The sequence below is a fragment of the Sminthopsis crassicaudata genome, chromosome 2 (genome assembly GCF_048593235.1).
Source record: "Sminthopsis crassicaudata isolate SCR6 chromosome 2, ASM4859323v1, whole genome shotgun sequence".
Lineage (NCBI taxonomy): Eukaryota > Metazoa > Chordata > Mammalia > Dasyuromorphia > Dasyuridae > Sminthopsis > Sminthopsis crassicaudata.
Window position 1 is genome coordinate 56,845,054 of NC_133618.1, and position 26,074 is coordinate 56,871,127.

At 38.4% G+C, this 26,074-nt stretch overlaps 1 protein-coding gene across 3 annotated transcripts in view; it reads right to left on the reverse strand.

The window, feature by feature from the left end:
• Positions 1-7,367: 7,367 nt before the first annotated feature.
• WFDC1 (WAP four-disulfide core domain 1) overlaps positions 7,368-26,074 on the reverse strand; it is a 40,704-nt gene continuing 21,997 nt past the window's right edge. The window contains exons 2-6 of one of the 3 annotated variants that reach the window (XM_074286339.1): positions 22,000-22,195; positions 18,415-18,498; positions 15,280-15,420; positions 10,352-10,393; positions 7,368-7,717 (exon numbers count right to left, since the gene is read on the reverse strand). In XM_074286339.1, coding sequence (XP_074142440.1) covers positions 7,659-7,717; positions 10,352-10,393; positions 15,280-15,420; positions 18,415-18,498; positions 22,000-22,195 — 522 coding nt within the window. In that variant the 3' untranslated portion in view covers positions 7,368-7,658. The remainder of the gene's footprint in view (positions 7,718-10,351; positions 10,394-15,279; positions 15,421-18,414; positions 18,499-21,999; positions 22,196-26,074) is intronic. The other 2 variants (XM_074286340.1, XM_074286341.1) reach the window with 2 other exon arrangements.

Consider the following 26,074-nt stretch of genomic DNA (forward strand, 5'->3'; position numbering starts at 1 on the left):
AGTGTAGAAATGTAATTACCTTAGACCAAGATTATCTCTAGGAACCTGAAAGTATGTTACAGCCAAATGGTAACTGTGGCCAAACCTTTCCAAATGAGAAAATTCCCTTTACTTACCATTTTGAATATAGGTTTGAGTGAGTAGGCTAGTTCATAAAGAGAGAAAAGGGGAATGTAGCTGTCATATGGAATACTATACCCGTGGTACAATTTGAAAGTTGTCTGGTATTTATTGAAGTACCTTTTGCATTGGCAGAGACTCACCAGAGAGGTTCTCCATCCAATTTGTACACTAGGGTCACAAGGGTCCATTTGAGAGAAAGCAAATTCTGAATTAAATTTTAATTAAAAATAAGTTTTCCAGTGGATTTTCTTTTATAAATTGAATTATTTTGTGTGATATAACTTTATATGAATATTTGTGCATTAATATCCTTTACAAGGTTATTGCAATAGTCTTCTCGGTCTCTTCCATTCAATCAATCTTGCACTCTGCTATCAGTCTTTTTAATTTTGGGGGGGAGAGGCAATTGGAATTAAATGACTTGACCAGAGACACATAGCTAGTAAGTATTAAGGATGAGATCAGTTTTGAATTAGGGTCCTCCTGACTCCAGAGCTGGTTTTCTATTCACTCCACCATCTAGTTGCCCCATCAGTCATTTAAAAAAATTACAAGTCTGATCTCCCTCTCTCACCCTTTCTCCCACCCAATTAATCCTACTGGCTCTTTAACATGGCCAAGATCTTATATAAAATATTCTATTTGTCAATTGGTGCCTTTAAAAATCTTGTCCCTTCCTGTTGTTCCTGCCTTCTTAGTCTTTACTACCTTAATACCCGGTATGATCTAACAACATAGACTTCTCTGCTGTTACTTGCACATGACCATCTATCCCTTGACTCCAGAGGCAGCACCAGGTCTGAAGTTCAAATATGGTCTCAGCTACCAACCAGCTGTGTGATCCTGGGTAAACCATTCAATCCCATTTGCCTCAGTTTCCTCATCTGTAAGATGAGTTGGAGAAGGAAACAGCAAACCAATTCAGTATTTTTGCCAAGAAAACCCCAAATGTAGCCACAAGGAGTGGGATACAATTAAAATTTATGCTTGATAAAATTTTCTTCCTCATTTTCACCACTAGGTCCTCTGACTTCCTTCAAGACTTAGCTCAAATATTATATTCTACAGGAGATCTTTCCCAGTCCTTATCCCTGTCAGTGCCTTCCTTCTGTACCTATCTTGTATGCCCACAATTAGCTGTATGTTGCTTTACCCATTAGACTGTGGGCTCCTACAGAGCAGAAACCAGATTTTTATTCCTTTTTATGTATCCTTAGCACTTAACACAATGCCTGGTGTATACTAAGTACTTAATAAATATTTGTTGACTGACTGATCAACTGTCTTTTTCCTTTCTTCATATTCTCAACATAGCACAGTGTTTGGTATATAATAGGCACTTACTAAATCATTATCAACTAATGGAAATGATTTGATGTACCTATTATTAAGAAAGGAATCTAATAATGATAAGAACCAAATAGACTCTCCAAAGTACTGATAAAACCATAGAGGATTTTTTAAATTAAGAAAATACTTCCTGACATAGGAATAAAAATATTTAGGATAATTTAAAAATATTGAAAATATAGTAAAATGTGAATTATCAACTAAGAAGTACAAGGGGAGAATATAAGAATCTTATCTATTTTCTGTAAACTGCCTGAAGATGTACAACATTCTAATATAGGACTTTCAAAAAGTAATTGGAACCTGATTAGCACAGCTTTCACAGAGTAAAAGAAGACACTACATAGAGTTAAATGACAATTAATGAGGGAGTATAAGGAGATAAGATTATTAGAATTAAATTGGAAAGAAAAGCTATTTGAAATACTAGAAACAGCTCTAGATAAGGAGTCAGTATCTAGAGTTGTTTCTAGTATTTTAAATACTAAGGAGTCAGTGATCAAAGAAACAGTCTATTAGAGTAGAGAAGCCAGGATTTAAGAAGGCAGAAGAGAGAATACTTTAGCCTGTACAGCAGAGAAGCTGACCAGGAGGTGCTGCTGTTGAGGCAGGGAGCTGATCTGATTGGAAGTGTGCTGTTTGAAAGATGATTGCACCGCTCTATGATGAATGAAGAGCTGATTGGAGGAAAGGACTCCTTATTTTCCAGTATCTACAGCTTGAAAGAGGGGAAATGCCTGAAAGACTTATCTCTTTTTACCATTTTCTGCATTCCATGGATTGAGAGGAAAAAGTCTAGGCAGTGGTCCTCAAACTTTTAAAATAGGGGGCGAGTTCACTGTCCCTCAGACTGTGGGAGGGCCGGACTATAGTAAAAACAAAAACTCACATTCTGTCTCCGCCCCTCAGCCCATTTGCCATAACTGGCAGGCTGCAGAAACATCCTCAGAGGGCCGCATCTGGCCCGTGGGCCATAGTTTGAGAACCCCTGATCTAGAGAGAGCAAAAACTTGAACTACCCAGAAGTAGAGGTCCCCTTTTCACTCCCTTATGACCTAGCCAAAGAAGCAGACCTTGGAATCTCTGAAGACCTCAGGCTTAAGGCTGTCATTAGCTAAGAAGCATAATGCTACTTTAGTGGCTCAAAAATAGCAAAGAAATGCCTTCAGTTAGTGGGTTAATGGAGAAATGCAAAAGAGGAATGGTCCCAATCAACCAGTGACACATGCACAGATTATTTCCTAAAAAGACTCACTATCTAGTCATAAATTGCCTTGGATTTGTGGATTTCCCTAGTCCTTAGTATCTCCCTGTTAGGTTTTTGTAAGTTTTGTCTGCTTCCTTCCCCATTCGCCCAACACTATATTAAGTAAACTTGATTTTGTCTTCTAGCGTAATTTTTAAAAATGATTATCCTTGCTTTGTCTTCTCATTAGTAAATGTTTGTGACTGGATTTAAGTAAATGGGAGCCATGAGTATGAGTATAGATATATAACCCTCCATACCAGAATTACCCCTAATATAACCCCTAAGAGTGAGTTGCAGCTGAAAAGTGGCCATAGTATTGCCCCCCTCCTCCAGAAAAAACCTAACAGGCTTTTGGGAGAGTGAGCTAGGATAGAGAGTACTCAAAGGGGAACAGGGGATGCCATGTGGGGCACCCCTTGGGTAACATGCTACCTACTTTATGGGGCTACTTTAAGAGAAGCATTTCGCAAATCTTATTAAATTATAGGAATGCAAGTTTTTATTAGATAAGGGATTAATGTTTCTTCCAGGGAGAATCGTGTAGTTGAAAAACACTGGACTTGGTTCCAGGGGAATTTGGGCTCATGATATAATGGAAAGGGTAATGGAATTAGAGGAGATAGAGGGGTTTGCCCCCTCCTTGGAGACCTTGAGGCTGAGGCTGGGCTGGATGACATGCTGGGTTTGATGCAGTGAAGATTTCTTTCATGTATGGTTTGAGTTAAATGGCAGCTGAGGTCCCTTCCAATTATTTGTGAAACTGAGTGGGATTTGAGTGCTAGCGCTATAGTTACTCCTTGTAGGATTTGGAACAAGTCACTGGATGACCACCCATCAGACACATTGTAAAGGGCAGGCTTGTCCAGGAATGGCTTGGACCAGGTGACTCTGTTATAGTTTAGTCTTTTCATCAGATGTTAATCACTAACTAGAAGGGAAAAAATTCAATCTCTAAGTTCTGTTGATTTTTATTAAGATTTTAATTTAAGATACACAAAGAGACGTTCTGATGTCCTAAGTAGATTCTTTTCTTTCAAGGTCATAGTTGAAAGTATCAGGAAGCTTTATTCATTTTAACTAATTGTTTGGTTAGAACACACACAGCCCTCACCTTCCTTCAGGATGTTGGGGAAGTGGATTCTGGTAATATTCTGGTAACTGAAAATCTCAATCCCTTTACTTTAAATGACCTCTGCTCTGTGACATATAGAGATGCCAGGGAAGGGGAAAGTTTAGTACCCAGGGTAAATCAATGAGAACTCCCTCAATTGTCCCACTGTTGTTATTGTTGTTGTTGTTGTTGTTGTTGTTGTTGTTGTTGTTGTTGTTGTTGTTGTTGTTCTTCTTCTTCTTCTTCTTCTTCTTCTTCTTCTTCTTCTTCTTCTTCTTCTTCTTCTTCTTCTTCTTCTTCTTCTTCTTCTTCTTCTTCTTCTTCCTTCTTCTCCTTTTGTGAGGCAATTGCAGTTAAATGACTTGCCCAGGGTCATACAGCTACTAAGTGTTAAGTGTCTGAGACCAAACTTGAACTCAGGTCTTCCTGACTTCAGGGCTGGTGTTCTGTCCATTGCACCATTGTTCTCATCTTCATCGGTCTCATCCAGATCACACAAAAACTTTTCCCATGGAATTATTCTAGTTTTATTGTTGAACCTTGCTTTAGTTTTACCAGAAACCAGATCTCTAGGTCATACACACACCACCATTTCCAAACCACTTATGCTCCTACTCCTATCAAACACTAAACATTTATTAAGCATTTCCAGTGTGCCAGGCACTGTGCTAAGCACTGGCAAAAGACAGTGCCTTCTGTCAAGGAACTTACAGTCTAATGAGGGAGACAATATGTAAACAAACACAAACAAAGCAGGCTTTATGCAGGAGAAATAACTAACGGAGGGAGGATACTGGGTTTACAGGGTTGGAAAAATCTTCCTGTAAAAGATGGGACTTGAATTGGTACTTAAACAAAGTCAAGAGTGCTCCAAAGATGTCCCACATATCCCTTTACCCCATTAAAAGCCTGAGGGCTTTCTTGTATTTATATTCTCAATGCCTGGCAAATAGTTAATGCCTAATAAATGCTGGCTACCATTGTTATCATCATTACTGGATTCAGGATTGCTATCCAACTGTCTTTTATTTGAATCTCTGTATTATTTATTATGCAATATACTACACTGTGCTTGACACAGTACGGGTAGTATGGTAAAGGAGAAATAGCAATGCTCTGGCCATTAGGGTTGCTCAGTTCTAGCCCCAGCTCAGCTGAAAACCAGCCATGTAATTTTGGTGAAGTCACATTTCCTCTCTCGCCCACTGTTCCCCGACTTCTCTTTCCCCATCTGGAAGATGTAAGATGGACAAGATACTTTCTGAGTTTTCTTCCTGTTCTGACATTCTATGGAGGAGGTGTATTGGGGAGAGTGTTGGATATGACATAACCCTTTAAATTTTTTTTTTCTGGCCAGGATCCATAATATCTTATAAATGCCTTATTATGCCAGAACTCCAGAGAAAAGTTATTTGTTGTTGCTCATTCATTTTTCAGTTCTATGTAATTCTTCATGATCCCTTTGGGGGATTTTCTTAACAAAGATACTAGAATGGCTTGCCATTTCCTTCTCCAGATCATTTTTAGATGGAGAAACTGAGGCAAACAAGATTCAGTGAAAAGTGAATTCAGTGAAAAGATTCAGTGAAGCTAACATAGGAACAGGTTATTGATCACTACTTGAGTAAGAAGACTCAAGATGAGTAATGGGAAGCAGAGACACTCAGATGGAAAAAAAGGAGACAGGAAAAAAGGTTGTTTCTTTCACCATCAGGTTGGAAGTCAGCATTCAAAATAGCATGTAAATGTGTATTGTATGTAAACCATATAACGTCTATAGGGAATACCTACCTGAATGACAAGTTTAGATATTCCAACAGGAAGGAAATGCTGTTCTTTGGGGGGGTTAAAGGTGGAGGTGAAAAGAGTTTCCAATTTTATGAATTCATTATTTCCCCAAATAAAGTCTGAGCTTTCTTAATATGCCTTTGCTTATGATGTACCTATCCCTTAACTGGAATTCCTCCTTCTTTGTTTCCTACTTATTGAAATGCTATTCATCCTTCAGGCTCAAATCAATCTCCTCCCCCTGCCTCCCGTCCATGAATCCATGCCTGACTTCTTCATCCCAAGTATTCTCTCCTGTCTGTCCCATTCCTTTGGCACTTGTCACATACTACTTTTTACTCTGTGGCATCTTTTCCCACGTTGGTTTCTTGAGTCCCCCAACTAGATTACAAACTTCCCTTTTCAGGGAAGATGCTATTGTTGATGAGCCTAATAGCTTGCCTCCTATGTCTACTGGATAAGAAACATCAATTCAAGTGAGAAGACCATCTGGAGTGAAGGAAAGAAATCTGGATTCTGGAGTCAAAGGATCTAAGTTGAGTCCCTAACCCTGTCATTTTTCCTGTTTGCGACCTTGGAAGAAGTGTGACCTAGAACAAGGTTTCTTCCTGCAAAAAAATTTTGGGACTAGACTAAGACTAATTCTTTTTTTTTTTTTTTTTTCCCCCTGAGGCTGGGGTTAAGTGACTTGCCCAGGGTCACACAACTAGGAAGTGTTAAGCGTCTGAGATCAGATTTGATCCTCCTGAATTCAGGGCTGGTGCTCTATCCACTGCGCCACCTAGCTGCCCCCAAGATCCTTTCATCTTCTAATAATTTGTGGGATGGTGACTTCCCAATCTGGCTTCCAAATCTGAATCAAAGTCCAATTCATCATCTCTCACATTTGTGACATTAAGGGACAGTCGTTATCCAATCAGGAATAACATAGAGAAAAAGAAGAGTTAGAGACATTTGTCCTTGGGATTTAGTTCCAAAGACATAAAAGAAATCATTAATTTTTTTCAAGAATCAACTTGTACTCCCTTATCTATCCTGCTTTCTTTTTCCACTCTTTGTCTCAAATGATTCATCCCATCTATACAACCTGAGTGTTTTCTTTTTATTATACATATGAGGGAATGCATGGTGTTGAGAGGAATTTTAATTGGGATGATATTTAAGGACTCTTCCAATTTTAGATAATGGGGGTTGCAGCATATGGAATAGCCCCTCTCCCCGATGAACTCCTTCAAGGCAATAATAAAAATTTGGCTTAATGTAATGATCAATTCAGAGTCAGAGGATTTGGGTTCAGATCTTGCCTGTCTTACTTTACTCAGGTACCCTTGTCACTTCCCTTTTTGGGTTTGAATGTTGATATCTAGAAAATGAGAAAGTTGGGCTAGATGGTCTCTACAATCTTTTCCAATGCAAAATGGAAAAAGCACAGTTTACGGACTATTAGAATTCAAGAGTTGGAATAACCTACGAAGATGTTGTAATTTAATCTCCCCCTTTTTATAAAAAGAAAAAAATTGAGATTCAGAATATTTGAACTTGCCCAAGGGTTCAAACCCAAGTCTTCTTATTCCAAATCCCGTGTGCTTTCCAAAAATTTCTATCAATTCTATCTGTATGGAATCTCTAAAATGATGACAGAATCCCTCTCATATTTCTCTACGAACAACAAAAATATTAAATTCTCTTTCATCGGTCAAAACCACCTCATGATGAAAATTCCTTCTTGGTACTAAAATTCATACCTTTTGATTTTAAAACAATTTTATTGATATCTTTGTTTTTATATCATCTACATTCCTCAATATGTCTTTCCTTTCTTCCCCACAGAACCATTTCTCAGAATAAAGAATTTAAGAATGGAAAAAATATTCAGCAAAATTAATCAACAAATGAATAAAGTTCAACATTGCACGAAGTGCTCTTTCCTCCTAGTTCCCCACCTCTACAAAGCAAGAAAGGTGTTCTCATATCTCTTCTTTGGGACCAAGTTTGCATGACTTCATTCGTCCACTCATTTTCAATTCATCTATTGGATTAATGCAAATGCTTCTGTCGTTCTTTTTCGTAGCCGACCACATGATTTGAATTACTTGCTATAAAAGAAACCATACCTGTATCAAAATAATTGCATCAACTTTCCCCTCTCTCCCTTCAGCTTCTCCTCAAAACAAATAAAATCTTAAATCTACTATCTCGAGACCAATACAGTAGAAAAGGGCCTGGTTTTATATTTGAAAGATCTAGTTTTGAATAACAGTTCTGATATTAATTATATGATGCTAGGCAAGTCATAGTCTTTGTGTCTCAGTTTTATCATCTGAAAAATGGGAACTTTGTAGTAATAATAATAATAATAATAATAATAACCTAACATTTATATAGCATTTAAAGATTTACAAATCATTTTATATATACTAACCCCTTTGATCCACACAACATCCCATGATTTAGATATTATTATCCACATTTAATAGATGAATGGTGGATAGATTGGAGGAAAATCTAGTTTAAAATAACACTTTTGATATAACCAAGGATAAATCATGTTTAAAAGATTTTTAAACCTGTTTTCTCATTCTAAAAATAATAGAATAATATCCATTCTACTTATAGTAGAATAAAACAGAATAATATATTACAACCTACTCATAGGGTAATTGTGAGGTTCAAATGAGAAAATGTATACAAATCATTTTGTAAACTTTAAAATGCCATATAAATATCAGATAATTATTTTATTTTATTTATTTTTGTTTTTTATAATAGCCTTTTATTTTTCAAAATACATGCAAAGATAATTTTCAACATTCACCCTTGCAAAAACTTTTGTTCCATATTTTTCTCCCTCCTTCTCCCCTTTCCCCCTCCCCTAGGCAGTAAATAATCTAATATAGGTTAAACAGATGCAATTCTTCTAATCATATTTCCACATTTATCATGCTGCACAAGGAAAATCAGATCAAAAAGGGAAACAATGAGAGGGAAAAAAATCAAGCAAGCAAACTACAATAACAACAAAGATGAAAATGCTATATTGTGATCCACATTCAGTACCCATAGTCTCTGGATGCAGATGGCTCTCATCATCATACGTAACTTAGAATTGGCCTGAATTACCTCATGAAAAGAGCCAAATCCATCAGATAACTATTATTACCAACTTATGGGGGTAGTTGTGAGAAAATTCCTTTTGTAAATTACAAAATGCTACAAATTATCAGCTATTTTTATTATTGTCACCAAAACAACTCCCATTCTTGGCCTTCAATATCTTTATCCAAATTGAAGATCTCCAAAGAGGACTTATAGAAAAGCCTAAATGAGAATTACTCACAGTAAGAAGACATGGAGAGATTTTGATCTGCACAGGGTAAAGAATGCTCACAGTGAAGAATTTGAATAGATACTAGGCTCTTACTTCTGTGAGGAAAGGGACTGTCTTATGTCCTGCATAGTGGCCAGCCTGAAGGAAGGAAGGAGAAATGGAGGGAGGGAAGAAAAGAAGGCAGAAAGGAAGGAAGGAGAGAAGGAAGGAAGGAGGGAGGGAAGGAAAGGAGGAAGGAAGGAAAGAAGGAAGGAGAGCAGAAAGGAGAGAAGAAAAGAAAGCAGAAAGGAAGGAAGAAGAGAAGGAAGAAAACTGAAGGAAGGAAAGGAGAGAGGGAAGTAAGGAAGATGAAGAAATGAATGAAGATTTGGTAGAAGACACAAATGTAAACAGAAAGGCACCGTGATTTAATGCCAAGAGCAATGGACTGGGTGGGAGGAAACTTGAATTTTAGTCTTGGTTCTGCCATTCATTAGCTATAAGAGTTGAAGTGAGGGAAGAAAGATCACAAGGGAAGTGGACTAGATTACCTCTAAGACTCCTGTCTTCTTTCACACTTAATTGACACTCTGGGGTTTAATTTATCTCAATTTTTTTAAGTTATGTGTTTTCATTTCATTCTAGCAGTACAAATTCACACAGGCCTTCCATTAATCTTAAGAAAATTGAGTATTTAAAATTAGCTTCCAAAAACAAATTAGCAGGTGGATTTTCACATTTTAAAAGCCTTCTTCCCTCCATAACAGGAAAAGAGAAGAACAAGGAGAGAGGAAAAGAGGAAGATGAGAAGGATAGTGACAAGGAGAAGAGTCAGTGAGCTGATAAAAGCCCCTGTTATAAGCCAGGCATTGTACTAAGCATCAGGAGACAGAAAGATACAAAGGTGGTCCTCAGATGACAGACTAATGCCATTTTCTAGATAGAATTAAATACTCTCCAGCCTGGCAGGACTTTAAAGTTATACCTAGCTGATATTGCCTTCCAGAGCCCAGGGTCATTCCCATATCATAATGGGATATCAGAGGAGGGCTTTTGTAGCAAGTTGGGAGCATATAATACCAACAATAATAAATAATAACGTATTTACATAATGATTAAATGGCAATATACATTATTCTGGTTGATTCTTAAAACAACTCAGTGAGAGAACTTTTTAAAGTATTGCCATCACTTTCTAAATGAAAAAACAAAAGATTCAAAGAAATTTGGGGATTGACCAAAGAACTAAAGCTAGTAAGAGACAGAATTGGGACTCAAGACCAGATTGTTTTTTTAATTTCAAGTCTCTTTTTTTCACTTTGGTAATTGTCATTTCATTCTTTAACCAAGAAAAGGCACTCTGCCTTCTTTCATGTGCTCACAATACAGGAATAAATAAAAGAAGGACACACTCTTATCTTACCAACAACTTCCTTGTAAATTTTAGGTTTAAGGTTTTGTCCATCTGGAAAATCAACAAGAAAGACTTCTGGTTAGAAAGGTTACTTGAAAGAAACCTAGCTCCCCAGTAAACATCCCAGCAAAGATCTAAAAAGGGCACAGATGGGATAAAGATAAAGAACAAAGAGAAACAACAATAAAGTCCACCATGCAGTCTAGGGATACATAAATATGGCCAAAAGTCTGCAGGCACTTGGAGAAGGGGGGTTGTGGGGGTGGGAATGGGGAACCAGCTTGGGTGCTGGTGAACAGCGCCTGAGGCTACATGCATCGGGGAAGGAAGGGTTTGGGGAGATGACATGAAGGTAGGACAATTTCCCAGAAACAAGATCTTAAGTCAGTTGGATCTTGGTCCTGGTCTATTTGAACAGTTGTGTTGGTTGGGGGAGAACAGCAGATCATTGTACAGGGGGTCTAGGCTAAGCAGAATATGTCTTGGATCACTAATATCTATAAGCAGGAAACAGAGAAAGTTTGGCAACTAGGCAGATGTCCCAAGGGACCTTCCAGAAAGTCTGAGATCAATACAATCTCTGCCATCATATTGTAGTTTATCAGGACCACAGCAAGGGATTACGCCCATTTCAGATGACAGATTGTGCAAGGAAAGGTATTTCTCTCTCTCTCTCTCTCTCTATATATATATATATATATATAGATATAGATATAGATATATATACATATATATAGATATAGATATAGATATATTTATATATATCTATATATCTATACACACACACACACACACACACATATATATATATATATGTATAAAATTGTGGGAAAAATCCAGTCAATAATAGACTTATCCATCAAAAGCAGGTTGAATTAGAAAGCCATATATTGTTTAAGAAAACACAAGTGAAATATAAAATTAGAAAGAACAACATTTAAATATTCTTTGAAATAGAATTCATTTTGCTCCATTTGAGTTTTTTAAAAGGAACAGCAATCATTTTTCAAATTAGGCAACTGTAAAAATAGACATGCTTCAATGTTATGTTTTAAGAGACCACAGGTAATGAAATAATATCAATTATACACACATACATATATATGTATGTATATATATATATATATATATATATATATATGCTATACACACATTGCATAGCCCAAAAAAGCTAATTGAATTATCAGGAGAAATAGCAAAACTATAACAGTTGGGGACTTCACTGTTGCCCTTTCATATCTAGACCATTCTAACAAAAAATTAAACAAGAAATATGTTAAGGATCTGAAAGATTTTTTTAAAAGTTGGATATGATAGAATTGGGGAAAGGAAGAAGGAAGAGAAGAGAATAAGCATTTATTAAGGACCTATTAAATACTAGACACTGACAAGCACTTCATTAATAAAATCTCATTAGATTCTTATAACAACCCTGGAGGTAGGTATTATTATTTTTCATTTTACAGTTGAGGAAATGAAGCAAAGTTCATTGACTGAGATCACAAAACTAGTAAATATTTGAGGCTAGATTTGGATTCGGATATTCCTGATTCTAGGTATAGTACTTTATCCACTGTGCCATTTATTTGTGTCTAAGCAAAGAAACAAGCCTTTTGTTAAAAAGAAATATACACATTTTTCAGTAGCATGTGGCACTTTGACAAACATTGGTTAAGTGTTAGGACAGGTTTGGCAAACTATGATTTGACAGCCAAATATGAGAAGGTTCCTGAGATTCATACCTCCCAATGAGCCTCAATTAAATAAACCATATTTATATACACATGACCTATATGGCCAAAATACATGTCGTACACACAGAGAGAACAAAGAAAAAAATAATGAATACAATGGAATAACTTTAAAAAGAGAGCAGACGGAAGTTCAGAATGGGACACAAATAATCAGGAAAGTTTTGGCACTACAATGTTAAATTCAACATTATACTTAAATTCTTAATTTTCAGTTCCTTATGCAATATTCTTTGTTTTTTTCTGTATATATAGGATTCTAGGGCTTAAAGCCAGAAAGGGATTTAGAAATTGTCCAGCTTAACATCAACATTATCATCATCAATAATTATTCACATTTTCATAGCACATTTCATTTTACTAAGTTGTTATTGTTTGTCCTTAACTCTTAGAGGACCATGATTTCAATGAAGGGATGCCATGACATACAAATGAATTGGTTTTGGATTTGATTTTGAGGACAGCTATACAAAGACATCAAACTCACTTTCTCATCTGGAGCCAGCTGCAGCCAATGGCCAGATATAAATCAGGATGACCGAAGATGGTCTTGGATACAGTGGGAGACCTTTACCTTTTTAAGCTGAGATGCTCAACAGGTTTGTTCGTTCAGTGACTTAAGCATAAGTAAGAAAGAAATGAGGTAAATAATAGTTTTCCCCCAAAAAAATCTCTTTAATGTTGACCAAAAGAGAAGCAAGATGGATTTTTTTAATTTGCTTCTGCATTCTTTCTGTTTTGATATGTTGCTTTGGTTGAAGTACATGAAGAAATTTTGGTTTCACACAGATATGCTGCATGTTGTCCATCCCCTAACAGAGAAGTGATGGACAGAGAAGAAAGAAAATTATATTTTTGGACATCACTACTGTGTGGCCTGATTACGTTCATTTGTTACAATTTTTTTCCTTTTCTTTCTCTTGGTTTTTAGTTGAGGAAGAGATATTTGAGGGAGAAAGGGACTAGTAATAGTGATTTTTTTTTAATTAAAAAAGGAGAACCAGAGAAATATTTTAATGCACATTTCTGTGCATTAGAATAGAAGGAAATTAAGAAGAAATTCAAGCAAGATAGTTTTGAAAGTTATACATTTTAAAAACAACTGGTAGAAATTCACGGTTTCAGTTTAAATGTTGATACTATGCTGTATGTGTGAAAATGCTCTTTTTGGTGTTTAACTTCAGAAATTAAAAAAAAAAAACCTCCAAATTACCAATTATTTCTTAATAGTCAAACCATTCTTCTTGACCTTCTGCAGCATTTGATGCTGTGGACCACTATCTCCTCCTGAGTTTTCTCTCATCTCTGGATTTTTGTACACTAGTCTTTCTTAACTCTCCAACTTATTTGCCTGCTCCAGCCAATTATTCCCATTTTGGGTGAAGTTGTCTGGAAGATAGATGAGCTTCAGGCTTTTTTTTTTCTTTTTAATATCAGCTGGTTGAGCTACTTCCTTCTCTCCACAGAACATGCTGTCCCTGTCAGTCCAACTATTAGCCAACAGGATGGGGAGAAGGAAGAAAGGACAAATGCCCCCAGCCCTGGAGATAATTTGGCTTACAGAAACAATAAACAAGTAGAAATTGGACAGTGAAGTCCCTATAGATTATGTTTGAAAATTTCTATTATTTCCCACAACATTTAACACTAAGCCAGAGTACATAGTAAGTACTCATTTAATGCTTATTCATTTTGTGATTGTCTAATAGAACCAAGGAAACAAAAGCAAGACTGAAGTTTTTAAAGATTAGAATATTTGAATATGATTTCAATGGGTTTTTATGCAATTTTATGCACTTTTTAAAGATTCTTGATTTCTGAGGTATTATGCATGATTTGTTAATGGAATTATAGGGGGAGAGAGTGATTAAGTTAGGAAATCTTGAATTTAAATCCTTCCTTAGACATGTCTAGCTGAATCATTGTGTAACCTTGAAAAAAATCACTAAATTATTTTTGACTTAATTTCCTCATTTGTAAAAAAAATCTACTTCATGGTGTTGCTTTGAGAATCATATATATAGATGGATACATATATACACACAAATATATGCATATAGCATTTTTGAACCCTTAAGAAGCTACTATTAATTATTACCAATAACATTGTTAATAGTTATTAATAATTAATAAAAGTGAATTATTAATAATAAGAAGGTTAAATGACCTGTATTAGAAAACACAAGTAATAGGAAAGTATCATTCATCTGGAAAGGGCTTCCATAACACTGATGGTCAGAGTTGGAAAGAATCTTCTAGGTCATCATTTTTAGAGGAGGAAACTGAGACCCAGACACATGAAATGACCTTTCCAATGTCACACAGCACGTGAGTGGCAGAGCAGGCACTGGAATCCACATTACTCAACCCTGGTCCTGCCCTCAGAGAGCTCACAGTCTTTCTGGGAGATGGCTGATGGGGTGGCATCTGGATTCATACATGAAACAATTGAAGAACAGGAATTTAGGGGTGTGGGAGCAGAAGAAAAGAATCAGGAAACTCTTCCCAGGGAAGGTAGAACCTTAAATCCTTTGATGCTATGAGTAAAGGGGTGAAGGATGGAAATTTTCAAAGAAGCCAGCGAGATGTTAAAATACAGAGAGCATCAGCCCTGAATCAGGAAGACCTGACCTCAGGCACTTACTAGCTATGTGATCCTGGACAAGTCATTTAACTCCATTACCTAAGGAAGGAAGGAGGGAAGGAGGGGAGGAAGGAAGAAAGGAAGAAAGGAAGGGAAGAAGGAAAGAGGGAAGGGAAAGAGGAAGGAAAGAAGGAAGGAAAAAAGGGAGAAAGAGGAGAGAGACAGAGACAAAGAAGAGAAGAAAGGAGAGGAGAGACAGAGATGGAGAAAAGAGAGAAGGAAGGAAGGCAGGCAGGAAGAAAGGAAGGAAAGAAGGAAGAAAGGAAAGGAAGGAAGGAAGGAAGAAAAAAGAGGGAGAAAAAGAGAGACAGAGAGACAAAAAGAGAGAAAAAAAGAGAAGAAAGGAGAGGAGAGGAGAGAGGGAGAAAAGGAGATGAAGGTAGTGAGAGAAAAGGAAGGAAGGAAGGAAGGAAGGAAGGAAGGAAGGAAGGAAGGAAGGAAGGAAGGAAGGAAGGAAGGAAGGAAGGAAGGAAGGAAGGAAGGAAGGAAGGAAGGAAGGAAGGAAGGAAGGAAGGAAGGAAGGAAGGAAGGAAAGGACTGACCTGAAACCTTCCGCTGCTTGATGCACTGCCCTCTGTTGGGGATGCCTTCTGCAGAGTTGCCAGGATTTATGATGTGGCACTCGTAGCCTGTGGGGCAGTGGAGAGGTTCTGCCCCATCCTCAGTGGTGCTACAGGCCTCTGCTAGAAGAGTCACAGAGAAAAGCCCCAGCTTATTATACAGTGTAAGATCTTGGTGACCTCAGCCATCTTGCCCCTTTCTACAAAGCTGGCTCCACCTCAACCAGCGGGTCACCCAGGCTCCCACAGAAGTCATACAAGGTGGGCAGGGCACTCCAGACCAGAAGTTCTTACCCATTTTTTGGTAAAGCCTATGGACCCTATCTTAGAATCATGGTTAAATGCATAAAAGAAAATACATTGGACAGCCAGGGAAGCCAATTCTACTGAAATACAGTTCTCGAAATCTATTTTTAGTTCACAGACCTCAAGCTAAGGACCCATGATTTCTTTCTTTCTTTCTTTCTTTCTTTCTTTCTTTCTTTCTTTCTTTCTTTCTTTCTTTCTTTCTTTCTTTCTTTCTTTCTTTCTTTCTTTCTTTCTTTCTTTCTTTCTTCCCAAGGTCACACAGCTAGGACATGTTAAGTGTCTGAGACCAGATTTGAACTCAGGTCCTTCTGACTTCAGGGCTTGTGCTCTATCTACTGTGTCATCTAGCTGCCCCAGAACTTATGATTTCTAGTCCAACCCACACTTAAACAAGACTTCCTGCTACAACAAGGGAATATTCTGCTTCCACTTGAAAACCTCTAGGGATGAGGAACTCATTATCCACCAAGGCAATACATTTCACTTTTAGACAGCACTAAATGTTAGGAAGTTTTGCCTTACAAAGAAGGTGAATGTCCTTTTTGGCATCCCTTGCTTATCCTGGTGCCTGGTATATAACTGATACTTAATAAATGTTTGTTGACTAACTGAATTGCTAAGGTGGGAAATTCCACTATTAGAGCTCAGTTCTCTGGCTTAAAGATCTTGAAAGTTTCTCTGGCTCTCCTCCTCCAAGAATTTTTTTCCCCTTTGAATCTTTTATCACCCATTGAGACCATTGAGGAATGAATATTATTGTCCAGAGAATGGCCTCTGAGGAGGCACTGGAATAAGGGGACAGTGGGACTGGCAACTTTGTCCAACTCTGTCTCACGTAAAACCAGTTCTCTGGAGAGTCAGGATGTCACTCCAATGATTTCATTGGTCCTCTTCAAGAATGAAGGATGAGCAATAACAACAATGGCTAATAAGAGTTACCATTTACTTGTGTGCCGGGCGTTGAGCTGAGCTCTTTATAATTACCATCTCTGTTGGTCCTAAACAACCCTGGGAGGTCTGTATGACTGCGATCCTAATTTTACAGGTGAGGAAACTGAGGCAAAGGGAGACTTGCCCATGGTCACATAGCTAATCTGTATCTGAGGTCAGATTTGAATTTAGGTTTTCCTGATTCCAGGTTCTACCAGAGCATATTGAATGAAGGAAGAGGGGGAGATGAGAAAGAATTCTCAAAATCATAGAATGTCAAAGACCTGAGAACAAAGAATGTCAGTCAGAATCAGAAATTATCTTAGAGAGGGTGCAATGTACCCATTCTCCAGATGGTGAAACTGGGGGAAATTAAGAGAAACTTTTTCCTCTAAATATTCATCATCTTGGAGGAAAAATCCCTAGTTAAAACACATCAGAGTGAGGAGAACCATTTCTCTCCTTAAGAGGAAAGTTTGGTGTGTGTGTGCTTTGTATCAGCTATGTTTAATAGAATTCCATATGAGTTCAAGAAGCTCACATGAGGACCAAAAGAGGGCATCAGATGACTACCTTCTCTCTTCCCTGTTCCTCTTCCATTCATTCTCTCTGCAGTGTCTGGGTGAAAGCAGCCTGATATGGAGGTGCAGCCCAGGACTCTTTGTTTTTAAGTTTTTAAACCAATTTCTTTCTCCCCACTGGCTGCCTCCCTCAGTCCAGCTACCAGCCACCAGGGTGGGGAAGAGGACAAGAACCTCCCCCTCTCCACCTCACTAGAGATGGTTTGGGGTACATAAGGTAATCCAATGCAATTTTCAAACACTGTCTATTCCTAAAAATCAGGTCAAGTAAACCAGAAAAATTAAGACCCAGTGGAGTCTTAGATTCGAAACTAGGGCCAGAGCTGGAACCAGGAATATTGGTAGCAAATTTGCATTTAGTTTAGGAGGGTTGGAGAGGTACAGAGAACAATTTGACCAAGGGTCTAGTTGTGCTGGAATGGGAGCATCCTATTCCCCAAAGGCAGTTACAAAGTACAGTAGTCTGGGGTCAGGAAGACCTGAGTTCAAATATGATTTTACTTATTATTAGTAATTACTAATTAACATAATTTGTAATATTAATAATTATATACTATATATGTAATATATACTACTAATAATTAGTAATTATTAGTGTGACTTACTAATTCAAATCTGATGCTTACTTACTAGCTGAGTGATCCTGGGCAAGACATCTAACCTCTGTTTGCCTCAGTTTCCTTAATTGTAAAAAAACAAAAAACAACAACAAAAAAACAACCCTGTAAATTGATGGTTCCAGTAAAAAATGCTTCTTTGTTGACTGGGCTCTAAAATCATTTCTAGGAGCTTCCCTAAGGTCTCCCTAAGCCTACTCACAAGAAGTAGAAAAATTTAGAAAGTGGAAAGAAATTTTGGCTGAAAGACAAAAATCTACTACCTACTATTAAGCTGCTAGGTGGTACAGTGAATAGAGTGCTGGATTTGGAGTCAGGAAGACTTAATTTTCTGAGTTCAAATCCAGCCTCAGACACTTGTGTGACCCTGGAAAAATCATTAGACCCTTCCTTGCCTCAGTTTCCTCATCAGTAAAACAAGTATAATTATAGCACCCATCTCCCAGGGTTGTTCTGAGGATCAGATGTAATAATATTCACAAAGTGCTTGACACACAGCAGGTGCTTCATACTCATAACTTCTTCCTTCCCTTCTTTCTTTCCTTCCTTGCTGAAAATGTATTTACAATGGTTTCTCAAGAGCTACCAAAAAATTTTCCTTTGGCAAGTCCAGCATCCCTACTTCCTATCACGTGATATATCCGCTAAAGACAAGACTGTCACACAAGACCCCCTTGTACCTTGTAAAACTTCTTCTGGCCCGTCCAGCAGCCAGCCGTTGCCACCTAGCCAGCGAGGTTTGGGCTGCACCAGCCAGTCTAGGACTAATAAAACACAGTCACATGTTAGTCACTTGTCACATCCTGGTGCTTCCAATGAGAAATGGTTTCTGCTGATTGGACTCCAGAGTCATTTCTAGGAGCCCCCCAAGATTCCCCTAAGCCTCCTCACAAAAAGTACTTAGAAAGAGGGAAGGACCTTTGGTTGGAGACAAACAGGGCGTATACCGGCTCTGGGACTGGACCTAGGTGATGGGACTCAAGGTTCAATGGGAAGGCAAATTCCCACCAATGGGAGTGTTTTCCTATTGACACCTAAAATTCCATCATCAAAAGAAAACAGAACTGGGGATGTCAATGAATGCTTTGGAGAAGGCGCCCAACTGAATTTGGTTCACTGAACAAATAAATGTGTTTGTATAAATATATAAAATGAACATATAATAAGTTTTATATTATCTCAGGAAGGGGGGAAGGGAGGGAAAAATTTAAAACTCAAATTTTAAAAAAATGTCAAAATTTGTTTTTATATGTAACTTGAGGAAAATGAAATAACATTTAAAAACACATAAATGTCTTGAACTAAAAGTTGATGAATTGTTGCGTTAAGTTAAACATTCCCTTCTGACTCGTCTTTTTTAAAATACAAATAACTAGAGTTCTAACACATAGTATTCCCAACACCATAATAGGAAAGCACATAGCACATAACAGGTGCACGATATGTTCGCTGAACCAGACAGAATGAATTTATCAAATAACAGTTCATTTATACAGCTCTTTAAGCTTTGCAAAATGCTTTATGTATCATCTCATTTGAATTTCACAGCATTCTTGAGAGGTGGGGGCTATTGTGTCCCATTAACAAAATGAGGAAACAGAGACCGCCAGGGGCTAAGTGACTTGGCCAGTATCACACAGCCAGAAACTATCTGAGATATGATTTTGAGCTCCACTAGTGAGGTGATGGTGGTGATGGTGATGGTGATGATACTGGTGGTAGTGGGGGTGGTGATGATGATGATGATAATGATGGTGGTAGTGATGATGATGGTGATGGTTTTGCCACCAAACTATCTCCATGACAACATTTCTGGGCCTCAGTTTTACCATCTGTAAAATGAAGGGGTTAGAGTGGAGCAGGAGCTCTTGGCCTGGGGTTCAAGGACCTTCTCCAAAAGATATATAGATAGACTACAGGGGCTCTACTAAACTGTTAGGGGGGAAAATCTTTATTTTACTTCTAAATGAAATTTAGTATTTTTCCCATTTAAATGTGTATCTTAAAACATTATTCTAAAAAGGGGCCAAAGGCTTCCCCAGACTGCCAAAGGAGAGGGGCCATGACAGAAAAAGATGCTAGCTAGATGATCTCTAAGGGTCCCAAGATGGTCTCATTTTGCTTTTGCTTTCATATCTCTGTGTTGCCTTTTGAATCTGATCTAGAATACTGACAGATTAAATGAATTGGCTAGGGTCACGCAGACAGTATGGTGGGCTTTTAGGCTGCCTCTCTATCTACCACACCACACTGCCTCTCTAGATGTCATTATCTTCACCACCATCATCTCCCTGAACCTTTCAGATTGAAAAAGGAGCAAGTCAAAGGTTTTCTGCCAAGCAGTAGTGGGATTGGGCTGGGGAGATAGGGAGAAAGAAGGAAGAAAGGAAGGAAGAAAGAGAAGAAGGAAGGAAAGAAGGAAGGGAGGGGAGGAAAGGAGAAAAAAGAAAGAAAGAAAGAAAGAAAGAAAGAAAGAAAGAAAGAAAGAAAGAAAGAAAGAAAGAAAGAAAGAAAGAAAGAAAGAAAGAAAGAAAGAAAGAAAGAAAGAAAGAAAGAAAGAAAGAAAGAAAGAAAGAAAGAAAGAGAGGAAGAAAGAAAGAAAGAAAGAAAGAAAGAAAGAAAGAAAGAAAGAAAGAAAGAAAGAAAGAAAGAAAGAAAGAAAGAAAGAAAGAAAGAAAGAGAGGAAGAAAGAAAGAAAGAGAGGAAGAAAGAAAGAAAGAAAGAGAGGGAGGGAGGGAGAAAGGAAGGGAGGGAGGAAGGAAGGAAGAAAAGAAGGAAGGAAGGAAGGAAGGGAGGAAGGAAAGGAGAAAGAAAGAAAGGGAGGAAGGGAGGGAGGGAGGGAGAAAGGAAGGGAGGGAGGAAGGAGGGAAAAGGGAGGGAGAATAAAAGAAAAAAGAAAGAAAAAAAGAAGGATGGAAGGATAAAAGGAAGGAAGAGAAGGGAGGGAGGAAAGGAATAAAAAGAAGAAGGGAGGGAAGATCAAAGGAAGAAAAGGAGGAAAAAGATTGCTCGCCTCAAGAAGGGTGAAGTGGAAATGGGAAAGCATACAGTCAGGAATAGGAATTAAATGGGTGCTGTGTCCTTCCCCATGACTTTGAAGTTAGTCTGAAAATGAGCTGTTATATCGAATTCTGTCACCACCTTACTGTGGTGGCTGGTAATGATTTCTCCTAAATGCAACTTCTCAAGGGGAAATATTTCTCAATACTCTTTTCAGTGGGAAAAATAAATAGGGTTTATGGAATGCTCTCAGCAGCATTGTGATGAGCATTCTACAAAGGCAAGACATTATTTACCTTAACGGGCTCTTAGCAAGTAGGCCAGCTTTACAGAACGGGAAATAAAGACCCTTTGTTTTGCAGTACATCCATCCCCCATCCTCATTCTGTAAAATGGGTGTCATAATACCCTTTTGCCTCCCAAGTATGTTGTGAGGATCAAATGAGACAAATATATATAAAGGCTTTGCAAATCTTAAAGTGCTCTATCAATGCTAGCTAGCTCCCCCAGGCCAGAGGATCCTTCCTTACCCTTTCAGGATCTGGTGTCCACACACTCACTCTGTTACATTCTCAGGAATGGCCCTGACCAATAACCACACTAAGGCATCTCAGCATCTCAGAATTTTCAGGCACTAGTTAAGATGAGGAAATTTGGGGGAGGGGGGTACCTGAAATCATACACGGGGGATTGGAAGTGGACTGCAGGCAACCTGGTTCCATGGTGGACTTGACAACAGAAAAATACAGTTCTCTCACTGAGAGCATTTGGTGGGGATCATGGGATTTAGAACTGGAGGGGATCTAAGTGGTCATCTAGTCCAGCCCTTTCATTTTACAGATTTGAACTCAGATTTTCCTGACTCTAGATCCAGCACTCTATGCACCCTGGTACCACCTTGCTGCCCCCACTTACCTCTCATGATCTCTTCTGCTGGGATCCTGGCAGACATTTTAATGATCTGGGTGGGGTTAAACATTTTTGTATCCTCACTCTGGGTTTAATAAGTTTACTTCCCAAATGCCATTTATTTCCCTGAGGTTTTGAGCCTCTGTTTCAACACATGGGATTCGCATTCATTCATTCACTGTATCACCAAGGATGGGATTTGGGACAATAAAATTTTACATTTATTGCATTTACAAAATGATATAGAAGCCACAAAATGACATAAAGGGCTTCTCTCCCTGCCCCATTGCTCACCCCCATCCCCATTATGGAGCTGCTCATCAAGGAGCTCCCCTCCCCCCAGCTTGCCCCCTTACCTGGTGGAGGCTGCACTGATTCCAGGCAGGCATAGGTGCAGCCATTGAAGCAGCAACGCTTGTGCCTTTCACACACCGAATCTGAGCGGCAGCTGGTCACTTCACAGGCCCCTTTGGGTAACGTTTGGGGGGGTGGCGGACAGCGCTCATTCCGGGGATGATGGCTACCATGAGAATGGAGGGGGTATTCATAATCCTTGATTCCCCCCAAGAAAGAGAGAATAAGAGAGAAAGATATTCATCTTGAGCAAAATGGAAATGTAATATGTATTAAGAAATAATACATTTATGAAGGTGTGGACCATATTACTGCAGCTATCTCATTTAGGCTCTCATTCCTTCCCCCTCCCATAATCTACTATGACAAATTCCCAACAGTTTTTCCTGTCTCTAATCTCTCCTTTTTTTCCAATTTATCCTTCTTACCAGTACCATTTAAGAAATCTGCCTAGGGGCAGCTAGGTGGCGCAGTGGATAGAGCGCCAGCCCTGAAGTCAGGGGGACTGGAGATCAAATCCGACTTAGACAGTTAACACTTCCCAGCTGTGTGACCCTGGGCAAGTCACTTAACCTCAATTGCCTCCACACCAAAAAAAAAAAAAAAAAAAAAATCTTCCTAAATCATAAAAATCTAAATTCCTGATCTTGGAATTTAAGACTTTCTAGAACATGGCTTCAAGTTAACTTTCTAGTTTTGTTTTTTTTTCTCATATAACTTCATTCATTTACTTTATATTACAACCATTCTGGACTATCACTCGTAACAGCAGACTTGAAATCCTAGATATGAATTCAAAGTCTGCTTCAGATTCTAGTTATATGACCCTGGGCAAATCGCTTTTAACCACTCAATGACAATTCCCTCACCTGTAAAATGGGAGTTTTACTAGCACTTACTTTATTAGGATGTTGTAAAGATCAAACGAGATAACATGGAAAAATCCTGTGCAAACCTTAAGATGTTATATAAGTGCTAGCTCTCATTATTACTATTTTCAGTCTCCGGTATCCATCCTGCCTTATTCTGTTCCTTTGCTCCTACTCTCCTGCCTATAATGGCCTCTCTGTTTCTCAAGGTTCCTCTCTTTTTCTCAGTACTCAAGACAGATGTCACTTCCTCTGTATAGTCTTTCTTGAACCTTCCTAAGATAAATGTGATCACTTCCTCTTTACATAATTAAGCACTTTGCTTGGACTTCTCATTCACATGTAGGATTATGCTCACGTGCTCATTAATTCATTAGACTATCATAAAATAAATATTCTTGCAATTAGAGTTTAAAGAAAACTTAGAGATTATTTTGTTGTTGTTGTCGTCGTCCCCCCCCCCCATGGGGTTAAGTGACTTGCCCAGGGTCACTCAGCTAGAAAGTGTTAAGTGTCTGAGACCAGATTTGAACTTGGGTCCTCCTGAATTCAAGGCTGGTGCTCTATCCACTGCGCACCCTAGCTGTCCCTAGAGATTATTTTGTGTAATTTCTATATTTACATATAGGAAAACCAAGGCCTAAAAAGGCTAGGTGACTTTTCTCTGTGAAGACATGTCTTTCTTCCTTTCTAAAAAATAAGATCCTCTCTTTTTAAATGATGAGGAGAGGATCTGTGTCAAATCTATCTTTGTATCCCTCATGCTAAATACAAGGTTCTTGTGGGTCAAAGGCATTAATCACATGTCCAACCCCTCATTTCAATTTCAGTTTGACATTACTGTTGTACACAGTAGCTATTTGATGGAAGTTTGTAGGTTGATTAAAAAAAAAAAAAAAAAAAGCAAAAGCTTAATTTATCTTCACCATTAGCGAAGACTATACTTTTTTTTTTTTTTTTTGGTTGGAAAGGAACAATGGAAATATCATAAGCTCTAAATCAGGGATTCTTATTCTTTCTTTGTGTCAGGGATACTTTTAAAGAATAAAGCTTTTTCAAGCTTAAAGTGTGTATAATTCCTCCCATCTCCAGAGCTAATGCTCTATCCGCTGCATCATCTAGCTGTCCCCTCCTTTATTTAAATTTTTTTTTTTCAAATTCATTGCAGAGCCATAAGACAGCAGAGTTGAATGAGATCTTTGGAGACTCTCCAGTTTATGGATTCAGAGATGGGTCTGTGAATTCAGTTCTTAAAAATTATACATATTTTGATAATTATATTTTAATAAAATTGGTTTCCTTGGTAATCTCTTTTTTATGCCCTTGAAAATATTATTTTGAGAAGGGATCTGTTGGCTACAACAGACTGGAAAGGGTGTCAGGACATTTAAAAAAAAGGATATGAATTCCTGATCAAGTCTATCCACCTCACAGTAGCACACTGAGTCCCAGACTGCTAAGTGCTTTCCTACTTTTTAAAGTAACGAATTGTGACCTATTTTCTTTCAGTAAAAATCTCTTCCCTCTTTTCTCCTCTGAGGTCTTCACTCTCATCTCCAGTAATGGCCTGAGAAATCAGCAGACCTAGTCCAGGATGAGATGAGTCCTCTGGCTCTCCTCTGACCTTGGAATCCACTCAAAGATGACAGAAGAAGGTATCATGAATGGAGTCTGGCTTCCTCCCTGGGGAGCCTTGAGGGAGCTAGGATCTGCTCTGATTCCAAGTTTGCTTCCCAACCTTCACTTCCCTCTGAGGAATGCAGCACAATGCTTGTCTGAGCTCATCTGGTTTTGTAGGATTCTGATTATTATTGTGTGTGACTTGTCCAAGATCACACAGCTAAGTGTCAAGTATCTGAATCTAGATTTGAATTCAGGTCCTTCAGCCCCTCCTACCTACCCCATCCATTTTTTAGTGAGGCATTCGGGATTGTTTAGCAGTTATTAATAGAAAGCAATTTTTTTTTCAGAGAATTTCTGAACTTCAGCCACCAGGAACCCAGAGAAAGTATCTGCTCCTATCTTGTTGCATGAAAGAGATATCTGAAACTGTTTCCTTCCCTTATCTATAGAAACTTTATTCTAGCTAGCTTTGAGTCATTCAATAAATTATATATATTTTGTTGTTGTTGTTGTTGTTGTTGTTGTTGAGGCAGCTGGGGTTAAGTGACTTGCCCAGAGTCACACAGCTAGACAATAAACATTTATTGAGCACAAGGCACTATGCTAGACTCTGGGGATACAAAAGAAGGTAAAAAATAGTTCCTGCCTTCAAGGAGCTTATAATTTAATGAATGTACCTGGAGGAAATGGTTCCTCTGAGAGGGACTGACATTGCAGTAAAAACTTTCAACTTTCTACTATAGAAGTGTACAAATTTTAGACACCCCCATCAGCCAAATGAACAGTTTCCGGCTGGGGTCTGCCTCCACATCTGGAAGGATCATATATAAAGATACCAATTCTTCTACCTTCTGGCCATTTGTAGCCCGTGATTGACTGGAGAAGATACCGGAGGAACTTGGAGAGAAACAACATGGCTGGTTTTATCACCCTGTGGAGTCCAACTTTGAAAAACCTGGGACAGTATGGACACATTTGGGGTTGGAAGGAATCTTTTATTCAGGTCCCTTGTGTAATAAAGTGATGGCTGAACAGATTAAGTAATTTATCTCATTATCTGAAATGTCCCAAAGGTCATATCACAGATATTGAGTCCCATTTTACAGAGAAATAACATGATTTCCCCAGTCACATAATTCTAGTCTGCCCCACATACACGTCTCCATCTCCTGATTCTAACTCCAGTATTCCACCCCAGTAGTAACAAAACAAGAAGACTGTGTTGATTCAGGGGAAAGTTGATAAGGACAGGCAGAGGTGAAGGTATTAATAGAGAAAGGAAAGGATGAGAAAAGATGGGAGGAATTTGCTGAAGAAAGGGATCCCCCCCCAATCTGTGGCAAAAGACTGCTATCTACATTCCCCTCCCTCCCCCCCAGACTGGGGTTAAGTGACTTGCCCAGGGTCACACAGCTAGGAAGTGTTAAGTGTCTGAGACCAGATTTGAACTCAGGTCCTCCTGAATTCAGGGCTGGTGCTCTATCCACTGCACCACCTAGCTGCTCCTGCTATCTGCATTTTAAAGGGAGTTTGTTTGACTCTCCAAAGAGAAGATTAACTATCCCCCCCTCAGTGTTACTTTAAA